The sequence below is a fragment of the Jaculus jaculus genome, chromosome 9 (assembly GCF_020740685.1).
Source record: "Jaculus jaculus isolate mJacJac1 chromosome 9, mJacJac1.mat.Y.cur, whole genome shotgun sequence".
Classification (NCBI taxonomy): Eukaryota; Metazoa; Chordata; class Mammalia; order Rodentia; family Dipodidae; genus Jaculus; species Jaculus jaculus.
This window is the reverse complement of record NC_059110.1, coordinates 81,890,529-81,909,374: the sequence shown is the minus strand read 5'-3', so window position 1 is coordinate 81,909,374 and position 18,846 is coordinate 81,890,529. Positions and strand designations below refer to the sequence as shown.

At 50.4% G+C, this 18,846-nt stretch overlaps 1 protein-coding gene across 2 annotated transcripts in view; it reads left to right on the top strand.

Annotated features, from left to right (window-relative positions):
- Sgsm2 (small G protein signaling modulator 2) overlaps positions 1-18,846 on the top strand; it is a 59,554-nt gene that overhangs the window by 34,184 nt on the left and 6,524 nt on the right. The window contains exons 3-19 of one of the 2 annotated variants that reach the window (XM_004667841.2): positions 2,518-2,680; positions 2,947-3,108; positions 3,347-3,414; positions 3,511-3,656; positions 3,938-4,072; positions 4,566-4,690; positions 5,054-5,121; positions 5,548-5,708; positions 5,845-5,971; positions 7,519-7,653; positions 11,695-11,848; positions 12,579-12,643; positions 12,724-12,869; positions 13,346-13,474; positions 13,735-13,917; positions 17,355-17,735; positions 17,982-18,106. In XM_004667841.2, the coding sequence (XP_004667898.1) occupies positions 2,518-2,680; positions 2,947-3,108; positions 3,347-3,414; positions 3,511-3,656; positions 3,938-4,072; positions 4,566-4,690; positions 5,054-5,121; positions 5,548-5,708; positions 5,845-5,971; positions 7,519-7,653; positions 11,695-11,848; positions 12,579-12,643; positions 12,724-12,869; positions 13,346-13,474; positions 13,735-13,917; positions 17,355-17,735; positions 17,982-18,106 (2,473 nt within the window). The remainder of the gene's footprint in view (positions 1-2,517; positions 2,681-2,946; positions 3,109-3,346; positions 3,415-3,510; positions 3,657-3,937; positions 4,073-4,565; positions 4,691-5,053; positions 5,122-5,547; positions 5,709-5,844; positions 5,972-7,518; positions 7,654-11,694; positions 11,849-12,578; positions 12,644-12,723; positions 12,870-13,345; positions 13,475-13,734; positions 13,918-17,354; positions 17,736-17,981; positions 18,107-18,846) is intronic. The other variant, XM_004667842.2, reaches the window with a different exon arrangement.

Here is an 18,846-nt window from a genome sequence, read left to right as displayed (position 1 = left end):
AAAGAAAGTTCTCCAAGGCTTGAACAGGCTCCACCTGTTCAAGTAGGCTCTCAAGAGCAAGGAACCTACCTACCCCACCCCTAAGAACTATCACTGAGCTAGCTAGCCATCCTCTAGATGGGCCCCCCAGGACCTCTCTTCCATTCTCATTCTCTCTCTCTCTCCCCCCTCTCTTTCTCAAATAAATACATTTTGCTTTTGTTTTTGTTTCTAGACCAGGTTGACCTGAAATTCACTATGTAGTCTCAGGGTGGCCTTGAATTCACAGCAATCCTCCTACCTCTGCTTCCCAAGTGCTGGGATTAAAGGTGTGTGCCACCATACCCAGCAAATAAAATATTTTTGTATAGATTGTTTTATTTACTTATTTATGAGAAGGACAGAGAGAATTGGTATCCCAGAGCCTCTAGCCACTATAAACAACTATAAACACCAGATGCATGTGCCACCATGTATATCTGGCTTATGTGGGTTCTGGGGAATTGAACCTGGGTCCTTAGTCTTCACAGACAAGTATCTTAACTGCTAAACCATCTCTCCAGCCCTAAATAAAATATTTTTTTAAAGAAATTAAAGGGTAAGTCAGGTATGATGGTGTACACCTTTAATCCCAGAACTTCAGAGGCAGAGGTAGGAGGGTCACCATGAGTTCAAGGCCAGCATGGGACTACAGAGTGAGTTCCACATCAGCATGGGCTAGAGTGAGACCCTACCTAAAAATCTGAGTTAAGTTTTATATCCTGACAGAATCCATGTGTAAGAGAGCATTACCTCCAGGTGGCCAGTGATCTCCTCCGATGCATCCAGGTCCTGCCTGCCACATGGTTCTTACACTCACTGAACTGGGAGGAGAGTCAGGAATGGACATGGAGTCTGTGCTTCCCAAGACCCAGATCCTGGGTAAAGGATTCAGATATCATCTCATAAGACATGTCACACCAATCCTAAGTTAGAAGTCTTCCCCACTAGACAGATCATAAAATTTTCATTTATTTATTTGCACATGTGTATAAGCAAGAGTCTCTTGATGCTACAAACAAATGCTTGACTGGCCTCACATGATGGAATGGGAATTGAACCCCAGGCCAGCAGTTCAGTCTCTTTAACTGCTGAGCCATTTCCCCAGCCCCTGCACAAATCATAAAACTGAGGTCTCAAGCTTGCAGTCACTCTAGAAGCAGTGAATCCACATTAATTTCAGGCCTTGTTCTATCTACTTCTCTGCCCCCGGCAGGGACTTCTTAGTTTGGCCTTAGTAATTGTAGCAGACAGCTTCAGGTTTACTGAGACGAACTTCCAGACCAGGCACAGTTATGGAGGAAAGGATATTTATTGAAGCTTACAGATCCAGGGGAAGCTCGATAATGGCAGAAGAAGCTGGTCTGCCTTCACAGGACCAAGCAGAGAGAGAAGCACAAGCCTAAAAGCCACACAGCACAGCACACTTCAGGAACTCCAGCTGGGCAACTTTGCATATCTTTAGATTGAATCTCAAACCCACCACCACACCTTAAGATCTGCCCAGTGACACCGCCTCCAGCCAGGTGGCTGCAGATGCAAACTGCAAACTAATAAAACACTGAATATATTGGGGGCCATCTATTCAAACTACCACAGTAATGGATAAGCCTTCCCTAGAATACACACATACCAACATTTTTACATTAACACAGGCCAAAAGCACCTCTCTGTCCTCCGCTGCCACATCCTCTTTCTTTCATGTGGGGTCTGTGATAAGTAGGATCCAAGGGAAGGGAGATGTGTAGCCTCTGAAAATAAGAAAGAATGAAGGGGGCTGGAGAGATGGCTTAGCAGTTAAGACATTTGCCTGCAAAAACTGAGGACCTGAGTTTAGTTTCCCAGTACCTGTATAAAGCCAGATGCACAAAAGGACACATGCATCTGGAGTTCTTTGCAGCAGCTAGAGGCCCTGACATGCCCATACTATCTATATTTATGTTTTTCTGCTTGAAAATAAAATAATAATGGAAGCAAGAAATCTCTCTCTCAGCTACTGTGCTCATCAATAATCCAGAGGCCGTGGTCAGGTCTGGTCTCTGCATAGGCTTCATCAATATTTTAACTTCTCTAGAGCCCTCTCCTTAGCAACCATGTCACCATGCTCTCCAAGAGGGTTTCTGGGCCATGTGTCTCTGTGTCCCCTTTCTGTAGGTGCTCTCCCTGCTTGCCCTCATGGTCAGGTGGAGTTCATGCCAACCCCAGTGGGCAGCTTTGTTCCGTGCAGTCCACCAGGGACCATGTGGCGCTACATGCAGGAAGCATGTACTCAACAGCAGTGTTAGAGAGGAGCAGCCTGGCATGTCACACCCAGCCTGGACTGGGCTAGAGGCACAAAATGAGAAGGTCTGGAAGGAGGTCAGGGTGTGTCTTTCTGGCCTACCCCTAGTTCCAGCAGTGGTTACAGTTTGTCTTGATCTCTGCCTCTCCATAGGCACGAGCAAGAGGAATGTCCTTTCTTTTACCCAAGCTCATGGGCTATTTCCCTTTGCGTCCCAGGTGCAGTAGAGGCTTGCCTTCTGCATCAGCTGAGACGCCGTGCTGCTGGCTTCCTGCGCAGTGACAAGATGGCAGCCCTGTTCACCAAAGTGGGGAAGACATGCCCAGTGGCTGGGGAGATTTGCCACAAGGTGCAGGAGCTGCAACAGCAAGCAGAGGGCAGGTAAGCCCTGAGCCAGCCGCTCTCGAGGCCTGTTCTGCCCTGTCCTTGGTATGGCTGCTTCCTGGGCTCCCTGGCCCCTGTCTTCCAGAGATTCTTTGGTGAAGCCTGAGAGTGGGGTTAGCCTGTTGCTCAGTGCCCTAATCCCCTTCATTAACTTCCTATTGCAACCTAGGGAGTCTGACCTCCCATCTAGTGACACTAGTTCCCACTCCTAGTGCCACCAACCTGGGAACTATGTTTCTGAAGCTCTCCCTTTTTTTCTGCAGGAAACCCTTGGGAGGCAGTCAGGAGGCCCTGCGGAGACAGGGCTCAACCAGTGGGAAGGCTCTATCCCTCAGCCCACAGGCCTTGAAACACATATGGGTACGCACAGCACTCATCGAGAAAGTTCTGGACAGGGTTGTGCAGTACCTGGCCGAAAACTGCAGGTGACTGTCTGATCCCCCAGTTGGCTCCTCCCACCTCATGCACAGGCCCTCAGTCCCACCCCTCTTCATGTTTAACGGTTCATAGAAGGCTGAAGTCATGCCTCCAGCCCACTTTTAGCACCCCCAAAGCATAGACATCTGGGTTCTGTGGCCATGTCTCTCTCCCTGGTAAGCTGGACCACTCTGGTCTGAATCCAGGATCCCTGGCAGTCACCCACTCTGTATCTCCTCTTGGCAGCAAGTACTATGAAAAGGAAGCATTGCTGGCAGACCCTGTGTTTGGCCCAATCCTGGCCTCTCTTCTAGGTGAGCCTAAGAACTTGGAGGCCTGTGCTGAGTCAATGGGGTGAGGAACAATTGGTAAGGGAGCCCTTTCTAAGTTAACTATTCCTGTCTCCACAGTGGGGCCCTGTGCCTTGGAATACACAAAGCTCAAGACAGCTGATCACTACTGGACAGACCCCTCTGCTGATGAGCTGGTCCAGAGGCATCGTATCCGAGGTCCTCCCAGTCGCCAGGACTCTCCTGCAAAGCGCCCTGCCCTGGGGGTGAGCATCTTTTCCCCTGCCTCTTGTACTCATTCAAAATACACCCATGGCTCCCCAAGATGGTGCCCACCTCAGGAGAGCCTCTTGCTCACCCTAGAATTTGCATAAGTGCCAGTAGCTCTTGTTGGCCCTTGTCTGGAGAGCAGAGGGTGGCTGAGAGCAAACCAGAGGCTGGAAGGGGTCAGGAGAGAGAGTTGGCATTGTAGCCTGGGGTCCTTCAGTCTTGAGGCTGATTCCTAACGTGAGGTGATAGAAGAGCTGAGCCATGTCTTTCCTGGCAGATTCGGAAGCGGCACTCTAGTGGCAGTGCATCAGAGGACCGGCTAGCTGCCTGTGCCCGTGAGTATGTAGAGTCCCTACATCAGAACTCAAGAACACGGCTACTCTATGGCAAGAACAACGTGCTGGTACAGCCGGTAGGAAGGCTTAAAATGCCACCACTCCTCCCCTTAGCCCTTCTTCAGAAGGTTCCAGAACCAGAAGCTTCCATCTAGTTTCTTTCTTAAGGAACTAAAGGCAGAGAGAAGGGAATACCGCCCTACCCCCACCTTACTGTGTCATATGACTCACACCCAGCTTGGAGTTGGCAGGAGTCAAGGATGACATCTGCCTTGGCTAACCGTGAACCAGGCTGTCCAGAGTCAGGATGATAGCCAGCAGGCAGGATGAATGCCCACCATGGGTGTGGCTGGCCACGGACACACCTGGCACCCAGAAGGCTGACAGAGTCAATGACACCAGGCCAGCCAAGAAAAAGAAATGCCCATGTGCCTTGCTTCTGCCCAGCCTCCAGCCCAGGACCTCATACTGACCTGACCTGCTCCCACCCTATGGATTACTTCCCGTGGATCACTTCCAGAAGTCTCTCAACTCCTTGCCTCTGTCTTCTGGTGTGTCTCCTCCCTATAGAAGGAAGACATGGAGGCTGTGCCTGGCTACCTCTCCCTGCACCAGTCTTCAGAAAGCCTGACTCTGAAATGGACCCCCAACCAGCTCATGAATGGAACTCTGGGGGATACTGAGCTGGAAAAGAGGTGGGAGCTTTGGCATTGCTCCAAGGAGGCAGGAAAGGGAGTGGGCCCCCCAGCAATGGGATAAGAAACTCAGCCCATCTTATTCCTTATCCCAGTGCTAAAAGTTGTAGAAAGACCGGCTACCTGGAGTAGTTCACAGGTCTGCTAAGACGCAGTCATTCCTGGCCATGGAGAGGTTTTCCTCACCAGTGCTAGGCAGCTAAGACTGCTAAGCTCTTACAGCATGGATCTTGGAGGGACAAGGTTGGTTGATGTCACTGTTGGGCTGTAAACACCCTGTCATAAGGGTAGTGGAACCAGGTGACAAGGAAGGCAGGGTGACAGATCTTGGGACACAGTAACACCAATCTGGTTTCTTTGCAGTGTTTACTGGGACTATGCCCTGGTGGTACCCTTCAGTCAGATTGTCTGCATCCACTGCCATCAGCAAAGTGAGTCTGCTTGTCTGGAACACAGGTGGGGAGGGCACATTCCTTCTCCTTGTCATGTGCTATGCATGGCCCATCAGACTTCTGTTCCTCCTGCGGTCCCTGTTTTTACCTACTTAATTTTTAGTGCTGAGGATTAAACCCTGAGCCTTCTGCATACTAAGCACTTGTTCTACCACTGAGCCAAATCCCAGGCCTCCCCACTGCTAAGCTCTGTGCCATGAGGACAGCATGGGCCTTGGGGGACAAGGGTGGTTGAGGTCACTGCTGGCCTATTAATGTAACTATTAATGAGGCTCCCAAGCCACACTCCAGCCTGACTGTCCTCCTCCTATATAGCCTGGGAAACCTGACCAAAGGGGCCCAGGTAATGGATGAAGAGGTCTCACAAAGGGCCCCATCCTTATTTGCTCATGGTTATCCCTGCAGAGAGTGGTGGCACACTCGTGCTGGTGAGCCAGGATGGCATTCAGAGGCCACCACTGCACTTCCCACAGGGAGGACACCTACTGTCCTTTCTGTCCTGTCTGGAGAATGGACTGCTGCCTCGAGGACAACTTGAGCCGCCACTATGGAGTCAGCAGGGGAAGGTACCTTGGCAGAGGAGGCTCTGGGTACAGGGCTGGCTAAAGGCTTCTCCCTTCCCTTACCACATAGAGTTCTCAGAAGCAACTCTGGGCTGGACTCTGCCCTGCACAGGCTGACCCTCCTTCCATCCCTCCTTAGGGCAAGGTGTTCCCCAAGCTACGGAAACGCAGCAGCATACGGTCTATGGATGTGGAGGAGCTAGGCATGGGTCGGGCCACAGACTACGTGTTCCGGATCATCTATCCTGGGCACAGGCACGAGCACAGTGAGTATCACAAACTTCTCCGTGGAGGATACTTGGGAGACAAAGCACTGGATCATGCAGGACGGCAGCAGGAAGAGCCCACTAGCCAGGCTCGGCTAAGGCAAAAGATTTATCACTCAGCTCTCTGCTGACCATACATAGATCATTCCTGGGAAAGCTTACCTCTGTTCCACACAGCTGCCTTCTCTGCCTCTTTACCCCGAGGCCCTCAGCTCCACTTAAGTGTCGCTATGTAAGATTCTTAGTTATTTTTGTTTTAATGCTGTGCCCCAGGGACTAGAATGAAAAAGTAGTGAATTCGCCATCCCTTTTTAGGCCAAAACAAAAGGTGGGAACCTCTCCATCCCTCTTTAGCCCATCATACAACCTTGACAAAGTGGTGTAGGCATAGGATCCATGCTTCTTTTTGGACAGTGCAATGTTCACTGACTCCTTTAGAGGCAGACTGTCCTGAAGCCAGCTCTTAATATGAGGAGCTTTGGCAGAAACAGGTTGCATTGGAAGAGGGTGAGACCTGGACTTTGGACTTGGAGGGTTGGGGACCTGAAGATGGCTGGAGGGTCCTTAGGGGTTAAGAGCCCTACCCTACCCCATGCCATACACCTGGGTCTGAGGAGTCTAATAGCAGCAGCAGAGTTCTCGCTGTGGTCAGAGTGTTCCTGCTACCTATGGCTTTCCCTGGACCAGACTTGTGTTTCTTAAAGATGAGATTGGGGAATTTGATAGTCCTTGCTGCCAGACAACCTCTCCCTGCATTTTCTAACTTGTGCCAAAAAGTTGTCAGCATGTATCTGTGGTAATGGGTAGATGGCCCAGCCTTCATATGGATAGTTGCAGCACAAGTCATCCCAATAGGCTTAGAGGACACTGACTTAAGGGGACCCATTCCTCCCAGGCATACCTGCAAGGAGGCAGCCAGAACATATTAGCAACATTGACATTTCATCTCAGGCTGTTGCTTGGTTAGATATTTCAGTGTGTGCATCCCTCCTTCAATCTGTGACATTTCCCTCTCTGGTCACACCACTGAAAGGACTACTTTATTCCCCAGAGGGCAAGCCAGGGCACCAGGTGCTAAAACTCAGCTGAGTGCTTCTAGCTTCTTGAGGGTAGTTCTGAGAAACCCTGGGTGGAGAAGGTTGAATCTACAGTTTGAAAAGGGGGTTGGGGTTCACATTATCTTCAGATTCAGTCCAACTGACCATGGCAGGAGCTAAGGAATGACCAGGACCCGTCTGCCAGCAGTCCTGACCAGCCTCAGCCAGAGCCAGTGAGCACCTCGCCTGTCCCAAACAGTCCCTGTCACACACACACCATCAGCTTTCTCTTCTGTCCCTTCTAGAGAGGGCCTCCATTCAGTGGAGCTCTGTAGAGGCCCTCTGCCCCCACTTCTTTCCTACTTTCCTAATGACCACTAGAAGCCTCCCAGCCACCCCCCCCAATCTTTGCCCTGCAGGTTCAAGGTGATCTAATCCACCATGCCACTCACCTCAAGGAGGGATTAGGGTCCTCATGCCTCTGCCTCTCTCGCTATTCTCTTCGAGCAGTCACTATTAACTACCACCACCTAGCGGCCAGCCGTGCGGCCTCGGTGGACGATGAGGAGGAAGAGGAGGATAAACTACACGCGATGCTGTCAATGATCTGCTCGCGGAACCTCACAGCTCCCAATCCGATGAAAGGTTTTTATCCCTCCCTCTCCCTAACTCACCTCAGCCTCAACCCCACCCCCTCCGGGCCTACCTGCCACCCACTGCAGGGGCTCAAACAGCAGTGTTGGCATTAGGGGACTTGCACCCCATTTCTCTATCAGCAGGTGGCAGATCAGGGAGGACATAAAGAGACCAGATAGGTGCTGGCAAGAAGAGGGGATATGAGAGAAAGTGGCACTAGATGTGGGGAGGGAACTTCATGCTAAGAAGGCAGAAGAGCCATTAAGGGGAAGGGCTGGCTACCTGATGACACCTTGCAGGCCTGGATGACTCAGAGCCCCTCACTATTCCTGGCAGTCATGCTGGCAAATACCACACAGTGGTCTCTCTCTTTATTTGCTGCTGACTAAAAAGGACAGTGTTGGCCTGTGTTTCTGACTACTGCCTTAACAGACAAGGTAGAGGTGCTATGCCCTTCTTGGGGCATAAGTAGGGGCTGAACAGGTTAGGTAAGGGCTACTTAGAAGAGATTCTAGGGCTTAGTCTTCTCAGCAGGCCTGAGGACTCCAGCAGATGTGGCCTGATGCTTAAGCATGAATCTAGAAACGTCTGTCATAGGATGTGTGGAAATTGGCACAGGCTTATGGCTGCAGCATGAATTCCTGCCTCATGTGCCCCAGGTTCACAGTATGGGTTGAGCAAGTGTCTCACCATCTCCAAGTTCAGTTTCTTCACTGGTGCTGGATGCTGTGCCAATGATGTCACCCAGGTGTGTTCCCACACACCTGGTGCTTTAAATCCAGTTTTTAAAGTCTTCTTCCTTAGAAATGACATGGCACAGCACCCACCTCTCCTCAGTGTTTCTCTGCCCATCATCTTTTGTAGTACAGAGCTTGCTTGGTGAGAGGGATCCCTACTTTTTTATAAAGCCATTAACAGGGGCCTTGGGAGGGCTAGGCAGGCAGAGGCCAAAGCCATCTTGGACATTAGGGAGTTTTCCTGTTCCCACAGTTTCCATGCCACAGAATTAATTGCTTCTTCCATTCCCCAGGCCTGCAGAGGGCTCTAAAACATAACCCCCCTATGCTTCTACCAAGGTCTGTTAGGAGTACAGTTCCGCAGCCACTTTGCCAGAGCTCCTTGCCCATTGCTCAGAACACACTGAGCTCCTCAGCCAACTTCTTTCACAGGCCTGCCTTCCCTCCCATCCCTGTGAAGCGTCTGCACATATACCTGCCCTCTGGCTCCTTGTGTTATGTACTTGGGAGCCACTGCTCACCTTGAATAGGTTACCAGACGTTGAATAGATTGGGAAAGTGAAGCTCTGAGGGGGCCAAAGAAACCTTTCTTGTCCCACAAACTGCCAATCACACTTGGAGGCTAGAAGATCCCAGCAGAGCCATCCTAGAAATTGTCAATAGAAAGCCTGCTGACTGCTGGACATGGTGGTACTTGCCTATAATCCCAGCACTCAGAGCTGGAGGTGAAGGAAGGAGGACCAGAAATTGGCTACATAGACCAACCTGAGTTACATGAGACCTTGCCTGTAGAAACCAGAGAGAAAGACCAGTCGTGGTGGTGCATGCCTTTCATTTAGCACTCAGGAGGCAGAGATAGGAGGTTCGACATGAGTTCAAGGCCACCATGAGACTACATAGTAGATCAGTGGTCAGCTTGGAATAGAGTGAGACCCTACCTTGAAACACCAAAAAAAGGTAAAATAATTTAAAAAAAAAATAGGAAGAGGTAGGATCACCATTAGTTCAAGGCCACCCTGAGAATACATAGTGAATTCTAGGTCAGCCTGGGCTAGAGCAAGACTCTACCTTGAAACCCCCCCCCCCGAAAAAAAAAAAAAAAAAAACCAGGGAGAAAAGAAAGCCTTCTGACTAGTCTTGGGTCTCAAGATGCCAAGATCAGACAGCCTTCCAAACCCCTGGAGTCCAGAAGCCTTGGGATTGGTCTAGACTTTCTATTGTGGGATCCATGGGCTAGACCAAGCTACTATGTAGCCTCTGCCCAATACTTGGGGAAAGGGTTTAGTATGAGACTAGAATCCATATGGGGATGGGGAATAGCCATGAGGGTGGGGGAGCCCTCATCTATACTCCAGTCCATAATGACAACACTGTTGAGTCCAATCTGCTAGCCATTGCTTTTCAGGCCTGCAACATGCTTGACTTGTGCATGTGACTCAAGTGGCGGGTTGGCCAGGTCTCCTCCCCACTCCCTCTGTTTCCCGCTGCCTCCCCACAGAGCAGAGATGCTGTTCACTCTAATTCTGCTCCAGGCCAGGCACCTTTCACTCGGAGTCCTAGGGGCTGTGGGGTTCACCCACCCTGATTGTTTCTCTTATACTTTCCTCATGCTCAGAGGAGAGAGTCAGAGTCAAAGCTGACCCAGCATACCCCCTTCCAGCCTGTGCCCTTACCCAGTCTCACCAGAGCTCCAGTTGTCTGCACTGGGTTGTTGCAGTGCGCAATGCTGGCTGGTTCAGCTCCTTCCTGGAGAATTAAGGTGAAGAGCATTGTCCCAGGAGACTTGCCTTGGTTGGGCCCAGCTTTCTGGGCATGAGCTTGTTTCCCTCTGTGTCCATCCTCTGTACCTGTTGCCATCCCTGCCTGCTCTCCTGCTGCCTGCTGCCTGCCTGGCTGGGCTGCCACCCTCTGCCCCTGGCTCTTCCCATAACTAGCTTTTCCTACCTGTTGCAGGGGCATAAGCTGGGCTCTCATCCCACCCCACCTGCACTTGTCCCCTCTTGCTCTTCTTCCCAGTCTTGGGCATGGCTTGCAATCCCTCACTCCCAGAGCCGCAGCCCCTCTCACCTGGTATAATCCCTTAATTTGCCTCCTAGTAGAGCTGAAGGGCCAGATACCAACACAGTCCTGGCCATGGGTCTTATAGGGAGGGGGTAAACAAGTTAGGGCAGCCCTTCAGGGGACTAGAGGGAAATCAGCTCATCCCTCCCCACCAAGGCACACTAAAAGCTGAAGTCTGGCTCCCCCAAAAATCAGTCCTAGGCCTGGTCCAGACCACGGTGAGCCAGACCCTCTTGCAAATCAGTGAGAAAACTAGTGCTAAGAGGACCTCAGCTCACATGGCTCTCTCCTTGTTCTCCACTCCTTCTGCACTCTCCCTCCTCTGTGGTGTGTGTCATCTTAGTCCTTTTACTCCCTGCCCTCCCTGTTTCAACTCTATGGTTCCCTGGACCTGCCAGTGTCCTGCCCTTCTCAGCACCTAGAAACTCTCAAGGGTGTTGATTCATTTCTCTTTGGACCAGCAGGGATCACTGAGACAACTCCATCTACAATGGTGTAAATGTGTCTGAGGAACGGGGGCTGCACCTGTGCATGATCAGCCATGACTAGGGTGTTGGATGACTGGGCCTGTGTGCCCAGTCAGCACTTCCATCCCCACAGACCCTGGCATCTCTGGGAAATTTGTCCTCCCTTGCAGCTCACAGGAGAACCACCATGCTAACTATAGTCAGACTACATCTCAAGGGTACCTGGGCAGGGAGCCCTACTTGGCCATTGGCCACCAGATCTAGAACCCCTTGGAAGGACAAGGCAAGTAGAACAGGTGGCTTAGGGATTTCTCAGGGAATTTGATTAGTGGAGACTTCCCACAGGCTTCCACATGACTTCCTGAGCATCTCAGAGTTTGCCAAAAAGAGTCAGGCTGAGTCCTTAAAGCCCTGCTCATTGGCAGCATTTCAGGAAGCTGAGGCCTTTGCCCTTGCTTCTCTTTCCTTCTTGTCTCTCTGGGAAAATAAGTGTCTGCTGGTGGTAGGTGGAGGTGGTATACACAGTCAGCCACATGACTCAGTCCAAGGATTCTGTCACACACAGATAGACACCCTGCGCCCCTCTCTAGGCTCAAGGAAGTCTGGGCAATGTCAGGTGCCTTCTTCATAGTTTTCATCTCTGCTTTCAACAAGGCAGGCACCATCCTGTGGTTTTCTACAAGTGGGTGACTTTGTCTGCAGCTCTGGGCACAGGTGGGCATGCTGCAGGGTGTTTGGGGAAAAGGGCCTGCCAGGCACTGACCATGGCCCTTTCCTGCCCTCAGATGCTGGTGATATGATTGAGATGCAGGGCTTCGGGCCCAGCCTAGCAGCCTGGCATCTGGAGCCCCTATGTGGCCAAGGCTCCTCCTGCCTTTCCTGCTCCTCCAGCAGCTCCCCATATGCAACCCCCCACCACTGCAACTGCATTCCTGACCGGTGAGTGGGCAGGCCTGGAATACCTACTCCCATTAGTGTATCCATCCCTGTGTGTCCTTACCTCACAGGCTGTCACCCACATGACAGAGTGGCCTGTGAGTTTGGACAGATCTGTGTTCAGATCTCATGCTATCCCAGCAAGCTACTGAGTCTCTATGAGTCTGTCTCTAAACCTCATTTTCAACCCCTGTACATTGGAGGTGATACCAGCTGCTTCCTAAGGACCATTTAAGAATGTTCAAGGTTGTGACTGCACATAATCAGCTCACCTTTCCAAAGTGGACATAGGTCTGATGTCAGGCTGTGTCAGAGGATAGTTGGCACATCTCTGGCACCTGCCATGGGTGGGAGCAGCTCTATGTGAGGCTGTTGGCTGGGTGCTCTCCTTCACTTGCCACTTCATTTCTAATTTCTTACTGCTGGGGACTCAGGTGTCTCTCCATTTTCACATGAGGAAACTAAGAGTCACTTGGGTATCTGAGGCCTGGGTATTTGGGACACACACATGGCCTCCAGCAACAATATCAGGCAAATACTTAACCACTGAGCCATCTCTCCAGCCCTGCAGCAGCAAAATCAAAGATTACTGGCAGGGAGGGGGAGCCCACTGGTATGCTGCCTACACCGTCCCAAGCACCTTACGTACCCCTTAAGCCACAATGTCTGTCCTTATCTTCCTCTCTCCAGTGGGCCATGACCCTGTGCTCTCTAAGCCAGGTTGTTTCCACAGGTTGCCCCTCAGACTACTGTGTGAGAGCATGAAGAGGCAGATTGTGTCCCGGGCCTTCTATGGCTGTGAGTGTTGTAAGGTGGAGTTTTGAGGGGCTGGGGCATGGTAAGGCATCTCAGTCACAATTCCCTCTTGCCCACTGCAGGGCTGGCCTACTGTCGCCACCTGTCCACAGTGCGGACCCACCTGTCAGCACTGGTGCATCACAACATTATCCCACCTGACAGGCCCCCTGGGGCCTCAGGAGGACTCACCAAGGATGTGTGGAGCAAGTATCAGAAGGACAAAAAGGTACAAGCTCAAGTTTTGGAGCCAGAGCCTGACTGAGTTGAGGGCTCAGGTAGATAGGCATTGTGGAAAGCTGTTTACTCTAGGAGCAGTTTTTGCACTGATTGGGCTTGCAGAGTAAAACACAGGGAATAGGACCGACAGGCCAGAACTGGTGGTCATGAAGTGACTTCATCACCACAGAATGTGTAGCTGAGTCTAGACTGGGAATCCCGTCGGCTTCCACATTGCTCGGAGGCATCAGACACATCTTTGCCTCTCTCTGGGCTGTTTCCTGCCCCTGTGAGGAAGGAGTGAGACTAGATCTTGTCTAGCCATAGCCAAGGCACAGGGGGTCATGGCTGCCCCAAACAGGGTTTGTCTGTTACCAAGAGCCACTGAAGCCCCAGCCCGGGCCCAGCTTGTCCATGGGATGGGGCTCAGTTGCTGGGCCACAGTGACTGTGGAGGCTGCATAGTCTTTACCTGCTCTGTCCTCAGAACTACAAGGAGCTGGAGCTGCTGCGACAGGTGTACTATGGGGGTGTAGAACACGAGATCCGCAAGGATGTCTGGCCTTTCCTGCTTGGCCACTACAAATTTGGCATGTGCAAGAAGGAGATGGACCAGGTAAGGGGAGCTTGCTCCCTATAGGGCCAAGAACAGTTGTGCCAAGGGAGGGACCTTGGGAGCCTCAGCCCCTTGCTGGCAGGAAAGAAACAGCAAGGGAAGACCATAGCAGGGCAGGCCTGTGGCCCTCACCCGAGGCCCTGCTCTAGTTCCCAGCTGTCTTAGCCTCTGAGTCTCTGGGCCAAAGGTCCACTATCTGCCCGGCCTTGAGGAGGAGCCCTAGGGCCCCTCCCCATGGTCACGGTGTGGTCTGAGCACAGGTGGATGCAGAAGTGGCAGCCAAGTACCAGCAGGTATTGGCAGAGTGGAAGGCCTGCGAGGTGGTGGTGAGGCAGCGGGAGCGGGAGGCACACCCAGCCACGCTCACCAAGTTCTCCTCGGGCAGCAGCATCGACAGCCACGTGCAGCACCTTGCGCATCGGGATTCCACCATCAGCAATGATGTGAGCCAGATGAAGGGCAAGGGGTTTTCTGGGGAGGGCTCCCACCAGCCTTTTCTGCACAGGGGTCGTCCTAAGCACCAGGCAAGCCTCTAACACCAGGATCGGATCCTGGGCAGAAGGCTTAATTTATCAGTGTCTGTTTTTCTTCAGCTAAAAATGGCAACTGCTGCTCTGTAGCCAACTTCTCTGGGTGACACAGGGCTAGAAGGAGATAGTGTTTTGTATTATGTTTCCACAGATCATCAGGGAAGGGTGGTCTTTTAAGATTTAGGGAGGCTCCTTCTTCCTTGTAGAGAATGTTAGGCTAGCCATATGCACCCTGGGTTCCATTACTGGATCCACTACTGCTGAGAGCAATCTCTGAGCAAGAAGGTCCCATCTCTGGCCTCACTTTCTATCCTCCTTTATCATGCCTCTGCTTGTGGAGCCTTTGTAGAGAGCAGTTGTGGTTGAGGGCTAAGGAGCACTTAGAGCCCCCTGGCAAGAGCCTCTCTCCATTGCAATGTCTTCTATTGCCTTGGGTGTAACTGTGTCAAGCTAGTTCAGAGCATTTTTTGGTGGATAGATCTGCACTTCACTTCTCTTTTAAAGTATATTTTTTATTATTTATTTGTAAGCACAGAGAAAGAGAGGGTGGGGGAGAGAATGGAAATGCCAGGGCCTCTCACCATTGCAAACAAACACCAGATGCAATACTCTGTGCATTTGGCTGTAGGTGGGTACTGGGGAATCAAATCCCAGGATGTCAAGCTTCGCAAGCAAACACCTTGAGCCACTGAGCCATCTCTCCAGTCCACGGCTTCACTTTTCTTGCTCCAATCAACATCTAAGTTGTTTCTCCTCTTCCTTCTCCTCCTTGATTTTCTTTTTAAAATTAGAAACAGGGTTTCACTTTATAGCCCAGCTGGCCTTGAACTCTTAATGCTCCAGGCTTAGCCTTCCAAATGCTGGGATTATAGGCATGTACCACCATACCTCACTTAAGTTTCTACTGTCTTTATTATTTGGTTTTTTGAAATAAAAGCTGACCTGGAGTTCATTATGGGGTCTCAGGCTGGCCTTGAACTCACAGTGATCCTCCTACCTCTGCCTTCTAAGTGCTGGGATTAAAGGCATGCATCACTATGCATGGCTTAAATTTCTTTTGTAAGGACACTTTTATCAATTTATGTTTCTTTTTTTTTTTAAATTGCATCTTTCCAAAGTATAATGACATTTTCTGTTTCCATAGACCAGTAGGGAAAAATGCCATGATGAAACCCATTGTTTTGTTTGCTTACCTTAAACCTTAAAAAAAAACAACTCAGGGGCTGGAGAGAAGCAGTTAAGGAACTTGCCTGCAATGTCTAACAATCCAGGTTCAATTCCCTAGTACCTACGTAAAGCCAGATGCACAAAGTGGAGCATACATCTGGGTGCATTAGCGATGGCTAGAGACTCTGCCTCACCCATACATGTTCATATTCTCCCTCTCTCTTTGTCTCTCTCTCTCTCTGCTTGCAAATAAATTTTTTTTAAAAATTAAATCAATATAAAAAAGCTAGGTGTAGGGCTGGAGAGATGGCTTAGCGGTTAAGCGCTTGCCTGTGAAGCCTAAGGACCCCGGTTCAAGGCTCGGTTCCCCAGGTCCCACGTTAGCCAGATGCACAAGGGGGCACACGCGTCTGGAGTTCGTTTGCAGTGGCTGGAAGCCCTGGCGCGCCCATTCTATCTCTCTCCCTCTGTCTTTCTCCCTGTGTCTGTCGCTCTCAAATAAATAATGAACAAAAAAATATATATATATAAAAAAAAGCTAGGTGTAGTGGCACAGGCTGTAAGCCCAGCATTCTGGAGGTGGAGGCAGAAAGATCAGGAATGAGTGGGTTTGAGACCAGCTGGGCTACATGAGCATGTCTCAAAAAAGATTAGGAAAAAAGCAAGATGAAAGCCAGGTGTGGTGGCGCACAACTTTAGTCCCAGCACCCAGGAGGCAGAGGTAGGGGGATCACTGTGAATTTGAGGCCAGCCTGAGACTATAGAGTGAGTTCAAGGTCAGCCTGGGCTAGAGTTTTATTTTGAAAACAACAAAAGTAAGATAAGAAATTATTTCTTTAGATGATGTATAGTCTCGTTACTTTTTTGGGGGGGTAAGGGGTTCAAGGTAGGGTCTCACTCTAGTACAGGCTGACCTGGAATTTACTATGTAGTCTCAGGGTGGCCTTGAACTCTCAGTGATCCTCCTACCTCTGCCTCCCGAGTGCTGGGATTAAACTCATGTGCCACCATGCCCAGGTTAGTCTCCTTACTTTTGATAGTCACTTGCTAATATTAACAGAAAACACGTTGGAACAAGACTTAAATATAACTAACAATACCTTGTTCACAAGCATATTCTCTTTTCTGACTTTGGCTTTTGTAAAAACCTGAGTCTGAGCCCAGTGTGGTAGAGACTGCAGTATTAGTAATCTTAGCAATTAGGAGGCCAAGGCAGGAGAATCAGAAGTCTGAGGCCAGTCTAGTCTGTATAGCAAGATTGGGGGGGGGGGGGGAATTGCTTCATAATTGTGACCTTCCCCACTCCTTCAACCTTTGTTTTTGTTTTTGTTTTTGTTTTTGTTTTTCGAGGTAGGGTCTCACTGTAGCTCAGGCTGACCTGGAATTAACTATGTAGTCTCAGGATGGCCTTGAATTCACGGTGATCCTCCTACCTCTGCCTCCCGGGTGCTGGGATTAAAGGCATACACCACCACACCCGGCCTAAGCTTCTTTTTTTGAATAATTGTTATTACAATGAACTTTACAGCATGGGCATATTACATATTGGTTTCTTCAAGCTGCTTGTCCAGAACGAATACTGTTAGCTTCCCTTTTCCTAAATACTGCAATTAGAAAAAGAGCCAAAGCACTCCACATTTGTTTAGTTTTCCCTGCGACTTGTCCATGATAGTGGGCTACTTGTTTTTAGTAGAGTGTTTCACTTCTTGCCTCTAACAAACTAAGTAGGTACAGCTAGCTACACAAGCTTCCTGTCTTGTCATGCTCAACATTCACTATCATAAATAGACTTTACTTTTCCTAAAGCCCCAAACCTGTCTTCCCCCATTTTATCCCCGCAGCCATATCTAGATACTAGGGCAGCTCTCCTGACTCCTGTATGACTTAGCTCAAACTGGCCATCCATTGAGAGTCAAGCCTCCCCTTTCTTCCTACAGCAGCCCCAGGAAATCCTGGAGCACAGCCCACAATCCAGGTTTATCTTCATTTGTCCAGAGCCTTAGTTCTTTCACTTGATTGGCTGGATCAGAAGCTGGCCGGGTGACCAGAGAATGTGGTGTTGGGGCTTGTGGGTGGGAAAGGCTTCTCCATTCAGGCAACTTTCTGACCCTGGGAGAAGGGGGCTTGCAGGAAGACCCTGAAGTGCAGGGTGTACTCTCCATCTATCTGTTCAATCTCCTCAGGTATTTATCTCTGTGGATGACCTGGAGCCCCCAGGGCCCCAGAATCCTGAAGATTCCAGACCAAAGCAGGAACAGGAACCAGGAGTTGGAACTCCAGGCACCGCCATGGTGGAGCAGCAGCTGTCAGTGGAGTTTGACTCTCCAGACTCAGGGCTGCCTTCCTCTCGCAATTACTCCGTGGCTTCAGGCATCCAGTCCAGCCTAGATGAGGGACAGAGCGTGGGTTTTGAAGAGGATGGTGGTGAAGAAGGTTCTGATAGGCTGGCCACTGTACCCCACACTTTCTCCGAACCCCAGGATCCCAGCCAGGGGAAGGTTGTACAGGACAGTGAGCTGGAAGCAGGGGAGGATCATACGTCTGTGTGTACTGCAGCTTATACGGTACGTGAACACTCCCCTGTGCTTCCTGGCACTGCTCCCTGTGGTATCTGGCACTCCAACACTAGGGGACTTCAGGGGAGGAGGGTGGGTGGTCTGCCTAACCTAGAAGAAAATTCTCAGCTTATCTCAGCATCACCAAGAAGACTGTGTTCTCAGAGCTCTGGGGTCCCTGTTAGCAAACCACCTCCTGCCCCAACCTGGGAGGGGTTGGCCAGCCTCACTTCTAAGGGCCACCCACTCTTCCAGATAGAATTACTGGACACTGTGGCCTTAAATCTGCACCGCATAGACAAGGATGTGCAGAGATGTGACCGCAACTACTGGTACTTCACGCCCACCAACCTCGAGAGACTCAGAGACATCATGTGCAGGTACCATTGTGGGGCAGGCTGGGAAGAGGAGGTAGGGACCCCCACTCATGCCCCAGGTATACCTATTGCTCTGTGAAAAGTCCAGTAGATACTCTGCTCCTTTCCCTGTGTTCATGTCACACCTGGTAGATACGCTGTCCCTGCATGCGCCACTGCATTCCCAGAGTTACTTCAGATCTCCTGGAAGGCCACACTTCAGGAGGCGTTACCTATTTTTACTCCTTGGAACCTTATACCAAGTTGGAATGGTCTCTTCTATTTAAAATGTGTGTGTGTGTGTGTGTGTATCTATATCTATATAATTTTTTATTTGCAAGTGGAGAGAGAAATACAGAGAAGAGAAGCAGACAGAATAGACATGCTAGGGCCTCCAGCCACTGCAAATGAACTCCAGAAGCATGAGCCACTTTGTGTATCTGCTTATGTGGGTACTGGGGAATCGAGCCTCAGTCCTTAGGCTTTTCAGGCAAGCACCTTAACCACTAAGCCATCACTCCATCCCTATTCTTCTCTTTCTTAATTTTTATTTATTTATTTATTTGAGAGCGACAGACACAGAGAGAAAGACAGATAGACGGAGAGAGAGAATGGGCGCGCCAGGGCTTCCAGCCTCTGCAAACAAACTCCAGATGCGTGCACCCCCTTGTGCATCTGGCTAACGTGGGACCTGGGGAACCGCGCCTCGAACTGGGGTCCTTAGGCTTCACAGGCAAGCGCTTAACCGCTAAGCCATCTCTCCA